We start from the raw sequence: 16,687 nt of genomic DNA on the forward strand, positions 1-16,687 counted from the left end.
TCCTCTGTACAGTTCTTGGCCTTGGTTTAAATCCACATTTGAACCAACTGAATTGTTAGCTTTATTAGATGAACAGGGATTTGTCTTGGTGACACTGGAGCACGCACAGTGGTAACAGTATGCACTGATACACATTGGTTCAAGGACAATAGGACATAACAAGCGTGCAGACACAGTTTCGCATGTTACGCTAGAAATATCCTTAGGAGTCTGCACTTGTTTCTGAAAACTTTTCATTTTACTATAATGAACCACATTACCATGATCACACTCCTAAGGGTTGAAGGTGCCCCATAGTAGAGTGAACATTGAACTCGTAATTACTGTTGTCACTCGTGTGGCGCTGAGCATGTCCCAAATGTTACAGCTGCTGGCGTGAGGTGCCTATGGGTTTCATTTTGTGTTTCTCTCAGCAGTGACACCTATGATTAAGTATTAGAATTATGATAAACAGTATTAACAGTATTATAATAGTGGACAATTATGTACAAGGCCTAACAATAACCCACCGAATGTGGGTTGATTTGAGAAGTGGCAGCTAACACGGCCACTCTGGCAGGTTGAATTATATATATTTTTTTGTTAAAAAAGCCATCTTAAATATTTGCAATATAACATTATGACATTACAACTCCTATGAGCCCTACCAGCGCACATGGTTTGTTCATTGGTCCTCTTTCTGAAGTCCTGAAGTAGTCAAACAGACGCGGTAGGAAACACCACTCATGTACAGATTTGTCTGTGTGTGTGTGTGTGTGCAAACAGAATGTCAGGCTCATTCATCTAGCAAACAGTATGATGGCATCAGTTCACGGCTGACTCAGTGGATCGGGAGCGCTCTGGGGTGGCTTTTAGCAACAGGAGCGCTTGTTTTCGATGCCTCTGACATGATGCCTCATTCTGTTTGTGGAAGCTCGTTTTCCTCCCTGTCAAACTAAATTACCATTATTTCTACTATGGGGATAATTTGAATATTCATACATTTACCATCCATTCAGATGTCTTATTAACTGGTGTTTCTGAGAATAAAGCTAATAATGCTTAAGGACCAACAGGGGGGCATAAATAACTCAACACTTTGCATTTCTTGTAGCTGAGAGAGTAAATGGGACAATAATACAGTAAATGCTGATGTAACCTAAAGCAGAAACCTTTTTCTGCAGAGACCCAGTTAAATTAGCCCTTCTGCAAGATGCCTCTTAGTACTTGAACTACCAAACAGTACCCTAAAGGCATTCTGCTGTTTATTTTACACTGGTGACAGCCCCCCTGATATTAGCAGAGCAACGTTTAAAATGACGTAAATAAATCGATTTAAAGCAAAAACCAAGACCGCGATTCTGATTCAAAAATTCACAGTGACATGTCATGGAAAGTACTACTACCCAGCCACTCTGAGGAAGTGCAGTACTAAATGACTAGATTATAGGGTGACACTATGGACTTGTGAAGCGCATTTCCATCACAGAAACCTACCATTCAGTTACCTGAGACTTTCCAACAACTTTAAAGTATTTGTGTGTCTTTGATCTAAGGTCCATCTTGCTTTGGAAATCTGTGCTGGCACATAATTTGGCAGAGAATGAAAAGTACAATTCATTCACCTTTTAAGATTTTCAGTGGATTCAAGAGTTGCATTCATCAGTCTCCAGGTCATAATATTGCCTCGCAGAACTTTAGCCAGGAGCTTGGAAACACAAAAAAGGATTATTTAGTTTAGAGCCTTAAAACGCTTTGGTTGTGTTCACTGTCTTTAGATCGTTGTTAGAGAGACTTTCCGCCAACAGAATAGAAAACTTGAACTTTCTATCAAATCATCAGGCCTGTATATGTTTCAGTAGGTCCGCCAGGCTTTAGGGGCCTACTAAAAGGAATTTAGATTTGGATTTGGAGATGGGTCTTGCTCTGACGGTAATGACTGCTTGTAGATATGAGGTTTCTCCTCCCCTGTCACTTGTCTTTGGTCGGGATTTCTTTGCTCTGTCAGCCTCCCACTGTGTTAACAAAGCCGACTTCTCATACCGGTTCAGCTCGCAGCAGGATACACTCAGAAACTCAGCTGATGTCAAAACACTTCTGCCATCTTCTGAGTTAGTCATTGGTGGGAAGGCAACTAGTTTCTGTAATTTGTATTTAGATTTGTCTTTGTAGTGGGGAACAGATCGAGACAATGTCAGTGAGTGTTCAGCAATGCAGACAGAAAAATGTGGTTGTTAGTATTCAGAAGCTTGTCGTTTATTGTTCTTGAAGAGGCTTGCTGTTAACATCCCCGGTGTATTTTAAGGAGTTTTACCCATGAAAAACATACCCAGCAGTTGGTACAGAAACATGTTGTGCTGATTTGTTGACAGTGTTAGGCCAACACTACACATTTACAGGAGTTCACTTGTACTATAATTCTGCTCCGCCAATGGGAATAGCTGTTGCCGAGGCAACACTTCCTCTCTTTGGAGAGTGTGAGGAAAGGAGAAACCCAAGGAATGACACCCGGCTGTATTTCGGGTTGCAGTGTGTGGGCTGAGCAGCAGAAAGCAGGGAGCTTCCTGTGACAATGGGTGGGAGGTTCACAGGACATGTTGGCCTCTGTGGACAGTCTCTTTCCTGTCAGACAGTCTGCTTTGCAGTCTGTAGAGAAGCCCTTAGAGGGTGAGATGTCTGATATCTGTGGCACGTGAGCTTTACTTTAAAGCTCAAGAATGCAACCTTTTTAAATACTCCATTGTTTCATCATATGATGTTTGGCATGAACACGATGGCCAATAAATGTCCGACTGCTTGTGTAAAAGCTGTAAAATATGTGTATCCCTCTTGCATAAGAAAGTAAATGTGAGTGGTAAAGTTTATGTCCCGACAAAATGAGAACACTGGGGCAGAATGGAGCGGAGATCAATACAGCCAGCTGTGGGGACCATAAAGAAACTGCTCACAGGTGCATGCTAGGATGGTAGTGGGATTAGAGATGCATCATCATCAAAGTGATGAGCAGCAGACAATAAGCAGGTGAACCTGTCAGCTGAAATAAACTGCTCAGTTGGTGGCGACGATGAGAGCTGGTTAACTCATTTTTCTTTGTGATTTCAAAGAATAATTTAGAATTTTGAATACTTTATTGATCCCCGTGGGAAATTGTTGTTTGACAGCTGCATAGATGATGGCACTGCTGCACAGGTATCAGGATCTTGTCCACGGCCCCCTAAACGAGTGCTTCTTCAAACATACTGTTAAAGGTTTTGGAGGCTGTAGTCTGTGATGAACTGTATGACATTATGCTTAGAGATGTTCCATAAAATGACAAAGTGTCCTTGGGCAAGACACTGAATCCCAAGTTGCTCCTGTTGGGTCAGGTGAGCACCTTTCATGGCAGCCACTGCCATGTGTGAGTGAATGGGAAGCAACATTGTAAAGCCCTTTGAATAAATGCAAAGTGGCCATTTACCAATTTGCCAATTTTCCAATAATAAAAAACCCTCTCAAAACGGGAAATGATCCCCTTCATAAAGGGAGGATTTATTTGCCTTATAAACTTAATGTCTATCTGCAGTCGTGTTTTTAATCAAATTTGAATAGTGAGGCATGAGAGACTCTTAAATCTTTATAGAAAATGAATCCAACACTCAATAGGTAGTTCAACATAATAATACAGTGAGTAGGTTGGGATTTTGACTAACAAGTTGTCTTAAAGGGAATAAAAGTAATGTTTATACATACAGTAAACACAGTGTGGTTTCAATGTACTGTAGTATATGTCCCCAGTGATAGTTAAAATAGCTGAGACAGCATTTGTGTCACACATGTCTTTACAGGCTGTATAAAAATACTCTGTGGAAATGTGGAGGTATCTTGATTAGACTCCACTTGTTTTCTTTCGTCTTGCCTCTTGTGTCTTTTATTCCTGTAATGTGCACTGTGTGTCTCTGCACTGTCGTTTCCCCAAGTGTTAGTCAGAGCTGTTAAACAGATTTAATGCTGGTGTTTATTGTTGTGCTGCAGCCCCCCTGTTATCACTGTATTCCTCCCATTCTTCTCCCTTCAGCACTCGCTGGCCAGATGGTGTCACTCCAGGAGCTAATTCAGCCCTCGCATATGCGTGTTACACAAATACTCACAATCGCGCACACACACTCAGAGCAATGTACACATGCTCTGAGTGCAGATATACTGCACTTTAATTTATTTTCTTAAACGTATACACCTGTTTATTATGAGGCATGAGCATACAAATGCATCTGTTATTATGCATATGTTAATGTTGTACTCACACACACATGCACGAGTAAAAGGTGTATAACCATGCATATACAGTAAATGTATATGTACACAGAAGAATATGCACGCAACCGTTATGCAGCCGTAAGAACACTTAAGGGTGATAAAAGCTGCTGTTTCAGTCTTCATACACTCCAATACTTCAGAAAATGCAATCAGCTGGTGGCAGAGAGCAATAAAAGTGGAGAACGGCAATGGGTAGGAGATAGAAAAATAAGAACGAGGTGGGGGAGTATGACACACACACACCAGTACTGCACAGTCCAGTGTGATTTGATGGAGCATGTAACAAAACACATCCCTACACACTATATTATCCCCTTTTAGCTGCTACACGTTTGAAAGTATTTTTTTCTCTGTTTGCTTTTGAATTAAAACATCTGTAGCTGTGTTACTTATCAGACTAAAATTTCTGCCTTTGGCATCTCATTTTTGTCATAATACGTTTTTTACAAGAATATAAATAGCCTGTGTCATCTTAGTGGCAACGCTGAAAGCTATAATGTATGATCATAAAGTTGGGAGTAGTATCTCAACTAAATAAAAAGGAACTGTAATGTCGCATCTAACATATTTAGATATATTCCCAGTCATAGTGCAGACATTCAACTTAATGATAAGTCATTTTGTCTGCTTTTATACCTTCTTCTTTAATCTCTGACTGTGAAACTGACACAGTGGGTGTGGAGGTGTAAAACTACTGGGAAGGGATGTCTGTACTAAGCATCTGCCATGACTCACGCTATGTTCAAAAGTGTCTATAAACTTTATTCATCTTTTGAAGGTGGCAGATTGCTGACAGGGAAATGTCTGTTCACAGTTTACATACATTTTCATAGTGTGTATTAAGGTCTTGAATGGCATTTAAATGGAGCTTTTAAATGGGCTTCATCCAGTTAAGAAAAATTAGATATCTTTATACGTTGAATAGCATCGGCTGGGGGGTTCTTTAATGACAGGAATGTCAGACGTTAAATCAAGTTTCACTAAGCTCACTTGTTTTTACTGTAGGTAATAATAAGGAATGGTTGTAGGAAATAGTAATACGATTATTTACAACAAACCAAAATCCTCATGAAAACATCGTCCTCCACGTTGATGCTTTTAACACCAAATCATCCTGACAGTTATTCCTACTTGACTCAAATTTAGCAGTATGTACCCTGCTGCAGAGCAGGGAATGCAAGCACAGCAAATAAGTGACCTGCAGTGTGAAAGTAAAAAAAAAATGGAGGGAGGGGGTCTGCTCATAGGCTGGCTCTTGTTAACAAGTGTAGCAGCAAAACTGACCTGCCAGGGATTAACACCTCCCATCTCCTGTTCATTCCTCTGCTCTTCCATAACACACCGCATTCAGCAACACTGCCAGAAAAACTAGCTTACATTCACAAAAGATTAGGCCTTCAACTGTTGAGTCGAGCGAGCAGGAAAAATACAGCACATCGATTAACAAAAGGTGAAAAGGATGTGGTTCATTTAATCAGCAAAGCTAGCCAATTATGCAACATTGATCACTGTAGAAAGTCATGCTGTGCCTTGTTCAAAGCCTCATAATCACCTTTGCACACACACTGTAAAAACGTTAGATTGTGGTGAAGTAATATTTAATAAAAAAAAAAACAGAGTACACTAAAAAGTGCAGCTAGTCTGAAATAGCATAGTCATCAAATTTGAAAACGTAAGTTTTTGTATTTTACTTAATATTTGCTCATCATTTTTGAGTAAATGTCCTAAACAAATTAAATTCATTTTACTCAAGCATAAAATCTAGGTACTTAATTACATTATGTGTCACTTTGGTGCCACAAATGTTTTTGAACAGCAACTGTCCTATTCTGAGAGAAATATGGAGGCTGGGGAAGTGATTGTATGCATTGTAATGTATTGGATAACTTAATCAAAGGTGTGTTTGATGCATCTGACAGCTGCGATGCATTAGATGGAAGGTGTATGCTCTGCTGTCTCTGCGGAGTTTCACGTGCGTAGGCCTATAAAAGCTAGCGAGCGAGCCACAGGATTAAATCAATCCAGTCTAAATCGTGACAAGTCACAATGATTTATCTCGCTTGCCAAGAGCAACTGTAACGCAGAGAGAATCAGTCTAGCACAGAGCAATAAATCTACACAGCCACACCTCAGCCTGCTTCAAAGGAGCTAAACGCGACAGTAGTATGAAAAATGCCACTCATCTCATTACCACACACCAATTATTATATAAGCTGTGATAATGATAAGTCAAACTTTCTGAAATGGTTAATCATTTCACGATGATTGAATATTAAGTTAACATTAAAAAGCCACTAATATTACAAATTCCATCTTTTTAACGCCCTATAAGGTTTAGAGCAGCCACGTTCCACTGAACACTAGTTCACCTGCTTTAATTTGAAACTAAATAGCCCCAGGAACCTTGGAAAAGAAATCCGTAACTAAAAGTCATGCTTACATTTCCACCATAATAAAAGTATGACGTTGTTTTCTGCCATTGTTTAGCAAAGTGGACATATGTCTCTCTCTTGTAGATTTTCATAGCTTTGCTTCTGTGGCACTTTGTGTACACATGTGTCACCAAAAGCATTATCTAGTTCGTAAGGACTAAATTGAGAGTGTTGCTTCAGCTCCAGTGTTGAGCACTAGATAGTTCTCCAGTGGCAAATTTTCAAGAGGGCCTTGTAATCTCTTTGTGGCACTTCCTAATGCTGAGGTAGGTGTACCCTGCAGAGCTCTTTGTGTCTCCTAAATAATTACTGGCCTCAGAAATAAGAGAGTGCAGTGGAGAAAGCCTCCTGATGTGCATTAGACGCCACCATCTCTCTTCATCTCTCTCTCTTTTCAAACACGCTCTCTTTTTTTCGGCACTCCAGGCGCCATTTGTCAGACTCCTTTGCATTCTGGTTTAGGTACACACATGAAGACCCTCTTTACCGTTTGCAAGCAACTTCAGGGCTGGGGACATTCCTCTTTGCAGAATGTATAAATAATCCTTCGGGAGGTGGATGTGCTTCCACGGTGGATCTCAAGGCCCCAGCAAAACCACATAAAGCAGTGCACTTCATTTTTGCCAACATGGAAACCTGTGTTGGATTTTAGGCAGTCATACCCATACACGCAGAGTCACACACACACACACACACGTTCCACTACCCTTACAAGCTGGAAGAGAAACAAAGCTCTCCCGTCCTGTTGCCAGGGTAACGTGGCCGGGTCAAACCAGTCGAGTGGTCTCTTTTCTTCCAGCCAGAGCCCCCCGCACCTCCTCCACTCTCTTGCACTGTCTCTGTTTCTGTTTTCTGTCCATTCTTGTCATCCTCTCCACTTTTCCTCTTCTGAACTTTTTGGTCTCTGTCACATTTCAGCCTAAACACAGTCAAGTGAGTGACGTTTGCCACTTTGACCACTTTTTCTACCAGAAGTCTGACTAAATAAATAATCATTTTAATACTGGAGCAATTTAAAAGGTCCAATTCTGTCTTCTAGTATGTACATGTGCCATTGTACCACCGGTAAATCCTTTACTTTGCATCGGTATTAGACTTTTTTTTGTAAATGTTTTTCTTTTCAATAATAAAAAGTGATGAGGCAACTTCATTTCATGTAGAAATAAGTTGCAAACATGCCTTTGGCATCTTGAAATGATATTACAGCGATGCCTGTTGCTGGCAGACACACAATGATGGATTACCCCTGTTCTCCAGCAGTTAATATACATCTGTTCTCAGAGTCGTCGACTGGGAACAAATGGAAATGACACAGAAAAACAATTAAAAACCATTTATTGCTGATAGAACTCAGTAGACATGGGAAAGCAATGAGAGCAGGTGTTCGGAGCAAAGTATAATTGCATCAGCTTAGATATTACAATAAATAGTAGCCTGGCAGATACAAAACTAGATAGAGAAGCACAGCACACGTTTTCACAGCAAGATCCATATCACCACCTTTAGTATTTAGTGTACTGCTAATGTACATCAAACTGTATGTGGTGCAGAGGGCGGATACCCACACTGAACCCGATGGGACCTGTCAGTACCTAAAGGGTTCAATTTGGGTTTGAAGAAAATTTTACGTTTGTGTTCGTTCAGATCGGTGATGGAGTGGTCAGTGCTGCCACCTCACAGCTAGAAGGTCCCCAGTTTGAATCATCGGCTGGCTGTAGGGCTTTTGTGTGGAGCATGTTCTCCCCGTAATTTGCGCGGGTTTCCTCTGGGTGCTCCGATTTCCTCCCACAGGCCAAAGACATGTTAGGTTAAGTGATGACCCTAAATTGCCCATAGGTGTAAATATCAGTGAGAGTGGTTGTCTGTCTGTGTTTGTCTCTCTGTGTCTGCCCTGAGATACTGTAAACTGGAGACTTGTAAAGGTTGTACCCCACCATTTGCCAAATGCCAGCTGGGATAGACCCTGTATAGGATAAGCAGTTACAGATAACAAATGGATTGTGGATGTATGTGTTGGGTTTGGTCACTTAGTTTAGGCTAAAGAGGTGTTGTAACTATTTTGAACTAAAAAATGATCCTTTGATATTTTGTAGGGCTGTTCAAAATTACAGCGATGAGCCCATACAAGTTATGTAGCTTCTGGTTAGGTACATGACAACTCTCCCTAATATCAGGGGCACAATAGCTATGCTAGAGGAACTCCGGGTTGGATTAGAAGAAAATGATTCAGTCCTCTAATGTGGGGTCACGGGATAACAAAGTGATAGGTGCCGTTGCGGCTTCTTCACTTATTATTTTCTAGTTTAGTGTCGTTCTGAAATTAGGTCACACATCATCTATTTGTAAGTGGAAAAAAACAACAAAACAAATGAGCAAACACCGCAAACACTTTGTTACTGTGTAATGTTAAATATAAGAGAGGTGCTTTAACAAAGCCCTATGCCACAGTTAGACTAATCCAATCTTTCATAGGTACTGCTTTGGAAATGCTGTAGCCTATTCTAATTTCAAGTTCAAACGGTGTAACTCTGTGGCCAGAAAGAAATGTCATGCTGATGCTGAGTGGAGGTTGAGTGAGTCATGTGTGATACAGGGACGCGTGATGAGTAAAGGTTATTTGAGGAACTTGCACTGAAGTCCTAAAAATGTTGCTGCAACCCTGCTTCTCATGTCACCACAAGCCTCCACTGTGTATAAGGCATAAAATGTGAGTTTGGAACAGCTGAGTTGTGTACATTCACTCTAAGACCTATTCAATGCTGTGTCCACACCGCTGAGCTTAAAATGGGGAAGGAAACTCAGAGAGTGGATGAAACACAGTGGTGACATGAATGAAAGGTCATGGAATTCAGATGGATTTTAGCTTGTTGTACTTGCTTGACTGGGTGTTGCCAACTGAGTGACTGAGATGAGCCAGCGAGGCCCTTTTAGAAATCGTTTTGGAGATTTCAAGCTAATTTGGAAAATGAGAGATTACAGTTATGCCTCAGATCTCTTTTAGAGACATTTGCTGTTGCCCCTTTAAGCTTTCCACTGGATTTGATTTGAAGGGTGAAAAATTACAACAGCTGATTGGTAACTTCACTCATTTGTGATTTGTGGTTTGACTAAAGGTGCTGCGTAGATACATCTAGCAAAAATCTAGACTGTCATTTTTGATGTACAAACAATAAAGAATGCAGCAGTTGATTGTTGGTTGTTAAAATGTTAGTAGTTGCATTTGGTTAAAAGGCTGAAAGTAGTTCATGGAAATGTCAAGTAAGAAATAAATGTGTCATAAGGGCAGATGACGACATGGGAAACTTATGCAGATTTTGGCTTATCAAACATGTCATGTTTACTTAAAATAATATTAATATTCTGTGTATGCTCCATTCAAAGAGTGAGCTTGCACTTGTCTTTTCAGATTTTAAAGAGGATCTCTGTGTTTATTTGTGTTTTCGATTGAATGAGACCACTGGGATATTGTTCAGAATCATAACATAACTCCACATTAATGCAAGTTGATGCATAATTGATTGCAGCACTCACAACAGGTTTGCTCAGAAAGGCATGTTACAGTTAATAACTAAGCAGATGGAAAATTGCAGTTCATGTGTATGACTTGATAATTATTGGTGGAGAGTTGTACTGGAGATTCATTTCTGTCTAAAAGCAGGGAAACACCTGGTTGTGTTCTCATCATCCTCTGTTGTCAGACTGCAGCTCTTTAAAAAGGGCTCTCGAGGTAATGAATTGCATGACGAGTGGCCTGCTAATGCCGTCTGGTACCTCATGAGAAATTAATGTGTGAGACGAGAGGAGTTGTTTTAAGCTGCCTTGTGGTGTCAGTGAATCTTCTGTCAAAGTGGTGTCAACTTGCCAGCAATCGTTTGTCACGGCATGAAAACGGATCGTAGAGGAACAGCACTCGGATTAAAATTCTCCGAACAGTAATAGGCAGATATATTCATTGTTGATTTTAAGGACAAAATTGTCACTCCTACAAGCTTATAATGACCATTAAGGGTCTCAAATGCTGGTATGCAAAGTATTATTGGTCTGAAATTCAGGTTTCACTCTGCACTGGCCTCCTCTCATTTAAAACCAGCCAGCTCCAGAGAGCAGATCTATATTCTAATCTAGTCTACTGTGTTAAGTGTACTCTGGCACAGCATGGAAAGAACTGTTTTTCCTTTCACAATGAAAAAAAAAAAAATCAATCTTCCCTCAGTCAGCGAGTGTAGCAGCCAGTCTTTAAAAAAAGTGCTAAGGTAGTTTTTTTCCCTCTAAACTAGTGAGAAGAAAATCTTATAAACAGAAACACTAAAAGTGTTTGCAAACAGCTTCTCCCGGGAGGATGGGAGTTGTACGAGCAAGTAAGAAGAGAAAGTGTTTAGCTGAATGTTCATGTTCAGTGGAGCCAGTACAACTTATGCAAAGACTTCTGGACTAGAACATCGGAATGAAAGTGTTTGCGTGGGTGTTGTTACATCTTTGCCTTCTCCAGTTAACATTTAGATTAATTCTGCATGAACCCAAATTGCTTAATGTCCTGGAAACCTTTGTTCTTTCCATGGCTTGTTATTTGAATTGTCTGACATATGAGCATCTTTTGCTAAGGAAGGTGTCATTCATTAGCAGTTATGCGGCTAATGTGCTAGCCATCTGCTAACCTCCCACCCTTGAAGCCAATAATTTGATTATATGGAGTGCCGCGGTTGGGCCGAGCGCTGCTGGCTGTGAACAGATGTTGAAATGTGAACTAGGAAACCCCTGGCTGCGAACTTGTGGCTTCCAGCAGCGGTGGTTCGTGCCGTGCCATTCACACCGCCGTGTTATCCACCAACAGAGTTTCCAAAGCAGTAGCTCATCACCAGCTCCACTTATGGCCTGATGAGAGCTGGAAATGAGCATCAGAAGCTCCGGAGGAGGATACAGTTCAATCATTGGGAAGAGTAGCAGGCAGACAGCAGTGTTGTACACAGGCTGGCAGATGTGCACATGTGTCAATATGTGTGTGCTTTTGCAGTAAACACAGAGCAGCCTCTAGTTTTTCTAATCAGTCAGATCTGATCATTGCCCCTCCTGGTTAAAAAGTCAGGTCAACCCGCCACCTGACGATCACTGAATTTGAGCCAACTGACTTATACTGAGCCAAAATTAAACTTGCTGGTATAAAGTGTGTGGAACACTGCTGTTTGTGAATAAATCAAGACGGTTTTTAGATGTAAATCCATACGCTCAATGCTTAAAGCAAGCAGCTATTGGAAAAGAAGGTGAGCCAAAGTAGGTAGGTTTTTAATTTGTAAATACCATCATCTTCTGCCACTATGTATAAAATCAGCTTAAATAAGCAAATCAACTGCCATATTTATGTTACGTAAATAGCTGCCCTGTTATATTTTTACATTTAGGCACCAGTGCTCCTAATAATAAAATACAGTAATAATCTGCTACTGGACTCCATAATGTATTAGTTTGCTGTGTTTTAAAGTACCATGTCTATTTCCAAGGAGCCTGGGGCCATGTGCTGCTTGTTTTCCTTTGTAGGCAAAAAACCAGTTTGCCACTGTAAAACAAGTTATTAGGACTAATGTATGTGTATTGTGATTGGACAAATTGCCTGTTTGCTATAGTTTATATAGCCAACATATACATATACATATTATATACAGTAGTATTCTGGCTGTTTTCTACAGTACATTTAAAAACATCTCCATTCAGATCACGGAGTGGGATTCTGATTAAAAACGTGATATGGATGTTTTAACCAGGTGAACACCCCCACACATCATAGTTCTGCTGCTAATCGTGTGCAGGCCGAAAATTCGACAGCTAACAATCAGTGTGCTCCATCAGTATTATAGTATTATGCAAGGTCGAATATCACAAGAACACTGAATGAGGCCACATGGTGTGTCGCTTGGACACTTACTAGTGTTTTGCTAACATTTTTTTTCGGTTTGTGGAATCTTTTTATGTTGTGCAGTGAAAAGAAATGCCAGACTTGAATACTAGGTTAGTGCATGATGGCAGCTGAAATCCCAAATAATAGTAGCTGATACCCAGTATGTCGCTCTTTCTGCCTGTCTGCACAATACTAGTCAGAGGTAGAGGCAATGATAAAACATTAAAGAAGATACCAGTGTTACAAATGCTGTTTGAATTCCAGTAAACAAACATCAAATCCATACAGGCCGTAACTGAAGCCTGAAAGGAACGATTAGTTAACGGGGGAAATTGCTTGGTCATAGTGTAAGTGTAGAGCGACTGTATTTTCTCCAGCGTGTGTTAAAGCAGCACTTCATATCATAAGCTCATTATAACTGAGCCATAAAGTGATTATGGGCTCCAGCAGGGCATTGTTCTGCTGTTGACAGGATTAAAGATAACTTTAGAGAGAGTGAATGATCGTCGCCGCTCTCTGCTCGAGTGTTTGCTTGTTTTGTGTAAGCCAGCAGTGAAAGGGGCTGGGCTTTTGACTGTTTGCCAGCTGTGGCACACCCTGCCTTCATTCTTTTACACATTCATCTTATTGCCAGTCTGTCTATTCGTCTAGATGTCTGTTTGGTTATTCAGCGTGAAGGCTTGTTTTTCATAGACCGCTTTTTACCTGGTGTACAATTTTGAGGAAATCCTTGAGACATGAAAGGAAATAAGTCTGTATTCTCAGTGTGGCATTGATTAGTGTCTGTGTCAGACTTTTGGTTTTGTGTTTCAAAAATTCCTTTGGAAAGTAAAATGGGTTTTTTTAAAAATGATAAAAGTAAGCGCTGTGTGCCACATGTTAGTATATGGCATCCTCTAACTTTGCTTTGCTCAGATTTGTGTCTTTAATTATAGACTCAAGATCTGCAGCAGAAGTCTTTACGTATGCGCATGTGTACATCTGGCTGTATCTACACATCTATACACACTTATTGTTTAGATGACATTGGATGATTTAACAAGCTCTCTCCTTTTTCCTGCAGAAGAAGACTGGGGTTGTGAAGACACAGGAGAAAAAGGAGCGGTGGAAGGAGAAAAAGGTGGTTAAGCGGCAGAAGAAGGATGAGGAGGTGGTGGCGGAGGAAGAGGAAAACGTCCAACCAGTGGTGGATCCCCTAGAGAACGGCTTCCTCCATCATGCCCAGCGGGAGCAGGAGAGGATGAACGAGAGGCTGCTGAAGAAGACTTACTCCAAGAAGAACAAAATGGTCAGTGTCAAATAACTTGTTTTATGTTTGTGTGAGCCAATCAGCTGCTTAGAAAACATCTGAATCTGCTGCTTTGTTGGGATTTGTCAGGACCGTTATTTTTACAAGTCAGCTGTGACACATTCACTTTAGGGCTTAAAAATTTATGGAGAAGTGTGAAAGGTTCCTCATTGCCCCTCTCAGGTGCAACTGCACTCATTCATGTGTCAGCAGGAATTTTGTACCACATGTGGGGTTTTATCCCTATAAAAATTTATATTTATATGGATTTCTTTGTTTTTTGCAACGGACACAGGTCCGGTTTGCCACAGCTTGGGTCTTTCTTTGAGACTGTAACATGTTCTGCATTTCACATGCAGAGACAAAAAAGGAAAACAGACAGATCACATAAGCATCATTTTGTAGGTTAAGATCGATTTGGGCCTCAGTGAAAGGTGACTTGTACACACTGATGGGCCCCAGTGCAAAACCCAGAAGTGTTTCATTAATTGTTGATGTGCTGCGTTCAGGTAGCTTTACCCTGCCACACTATCCTTGTTTTCCATTATGACTGCAGAAGTGTTTGGGTGTTTGTCTATGCAGATAGAGAACTGCCAATATCCCCAGCTTCAAGCCCACTGCTGAGCCCACAGACCCTGAGCCTGTCCCTGTGAGATAGCCCGTCTATGTGTTAACAGTTTGTTTAAATGGGCGGATGTTTTTTATGCTCCTGTCTGAGGCCAAGATCCACCATAGTGCTGTTGAGGATAAGAGGGGAAATGTAGTCAGGAAGCCAAACTAAATAATGAGGCTATGTAGCCCAGAGGCCTCCTCCACAGATAAAAATATCTCCATTAGATAAGATTTCCTGAGGAAGTTAACATGGCTGAAAATGAGTTTGGCTGTGATATTTAGTTTGCTAAGAGACAGTTAGAAATTATGTATTTAGCTGATGCTCTTATCTACAGTGTAACTGCAATAGGCTGCAATTACAGGACCAGATCTACATTCCAGCCCAGATAATAAGTCCTTGATATCAGCAAATGGCTGCTGTCATGTGAAAACCGTACAGTATCAGCTGCACTCAATTTAAACTTCATGTGGAGATTTTCTGCACATGCAGTCTGGGAGATTTGGATACTGTAATAGTGAAAGCAGCTAAAAACCCACCGGCAATGTGACACTAACATATTTCATTCTTTCTGTTTTTTACCTGTTCGGGCAAAATGTTTCTTTGTTCCTTTGTTAGTGAAGAATCCAAAGGTCTTGAGCCTGTGTCTTAGGGATAACCTGTATTATTTTGCTTCCCAAGTCACATTGAGTAGCTCTATTTGACATCACTTCGTCATCTTTTGTGCTCTTTTTGTGCAATTTAAAATGTCTAGGAGCCTGTAAAACTGCACTTACCTTCAGATTGTAGCCTATTTTACTGCTGCCTTCCAAACCACACATCTGTATTGAGTAATGTAAAATGCCCATTGTGTCACTTCTGCTAATATACCTTAAGATTACACAAGCACGGCCATGCAAGGCCAATTTGACTAGTCCTTTACACATTACACTAGTCATGAGTTTAACACAATTCAGAAAAAAAGAGTAGAAACGCTACAAATGTGACAGCTGCCACATTGTTTTTCTGTGTCCGTGCACTTTAGAAATGAATATGTTTTATATGTGAGTCACACTGATCCTGTGCATCATTGAAGTGCCTTAAAAACACCTCAGTCTGGCGATCTGTAGAAAACTGGAGACATTTCCCTTGCCAGATGGTCCGATCTATAAAATATTGCTGGTCTATGATGTCCCGGTGGTCCCCTGTTGCTTAACTTCCTTCCGTTTTTCTCATATCAGTTACTTGCTTTAATCTCAGTGTCTGGTTGTTTGACAGTCTGTCAGAGACCAATCAGCCAAGCTATCGTTCAACCTGCATTTCTGCAGATTATTTTGTTATGGGGATAGATAGATTCACTGTTGGAAAATTCAGCCTCTGTAGATCAAGAATTTTCTCACTCACTCCTATTTACACACCGTCTCTCACGGTACATGTCAGGGAACGGTTGCCCTCCTTTCCAGAGCGCCTCACAATGATCACAGAAGCTGTAAAAGTTTGACTTCAAAGCTTCATTTGATTTTTGGGGCTCAGGAGTGAGGATGTAAGAGCAATTGCTTTGAGTTTAAGAGCTAAGAAGAGAGCAACAGAGATATCTGTTCGTCCTTTATCCCAAGCCCCTCTCTGATAGATGAAATCCCATGCATATAAAACACATCCACTTCCAGATGGACTGTGCATGATGAGGAGCCCTTTGTGAATTTTATCTGCCAGAGAAAACGTCCTTGGCAGCAGCGCCAACAGACTCTAACACAGGCACGTGGATGTTTAGTATTCACTGTTCTCTTTGCTGGCTAGTTAGCTTAACAATACAGTGTACACATATATTCTCACTTACATCCATGAGAAAATACTTCAGATCTTTTTGTGCAACAAAACAGACTTAAGCAGATAGATGGAAACACGTAAAGACTTTTGTTGTGACTGTGGGAGAAAGGCAGCACAGAGCCGCCATCTGGGCTTTAAAGCAGATGTGTGTGTGTAAGACTGTGATTCTCTCCACAACCTGATCTGAAATAGATGTGAGCAGCTTATTTACAGCTTTATGTGAAGCAGTTTTCAAAGTGTGATAAATATGTATTTACACATTATGACATATTGATATAGTACATTTAGAATACTCAACACTACAGTGATCATCACTTGGAGCATTTTCTACCTTTTCCTTAAGGCTGCCCTCCTTTCCAAGTGTCCAGCTTACCTTTACTGTCCATATA

General features: G+C 40.7%; 1 protein-coding gene across 12 annotated transcripts in view; it reads left to right on the plus strand.

The window, feature by feature from the left end:
• fbrsl1 (fibrosin-like 1) overlaps positions 1 to 16,687 on the plus strand; it is a 267,834-nt gene that overhangs the window by 62,489 nt on the left and 188,658 nt on the right. For all 12 annotated transcript variants that reach the window (XM_067519813.1, XM_067519814.1, XM_067519820.1 and 9 more), the window contains exon 2: positions 13,658 to 13,882. In XM_067519813.1, the coding sequence (XP_067375914.1) occupies positions 13,658 to 13,882 (225 nt within the window). The remainder of the gene's footprint in view (positions 1 to 13,657; positions 13,883 to 16,687) is intronic.

Source organism: Channa argus, chromosome 11 (assembly GCF_033026475.1).
Source record: "Channa argus isolate prfri chromosome 11, Channa argus male v1.0, whole genome shotgun sequence".
In the NCBI taxonomy this organism is placed as follows: domain Eukaryota; kingdom Metazoa; phylum Chordata; class Actinopteri; order Anabantiformes; family Channidae; genus Channa; species Channa argus.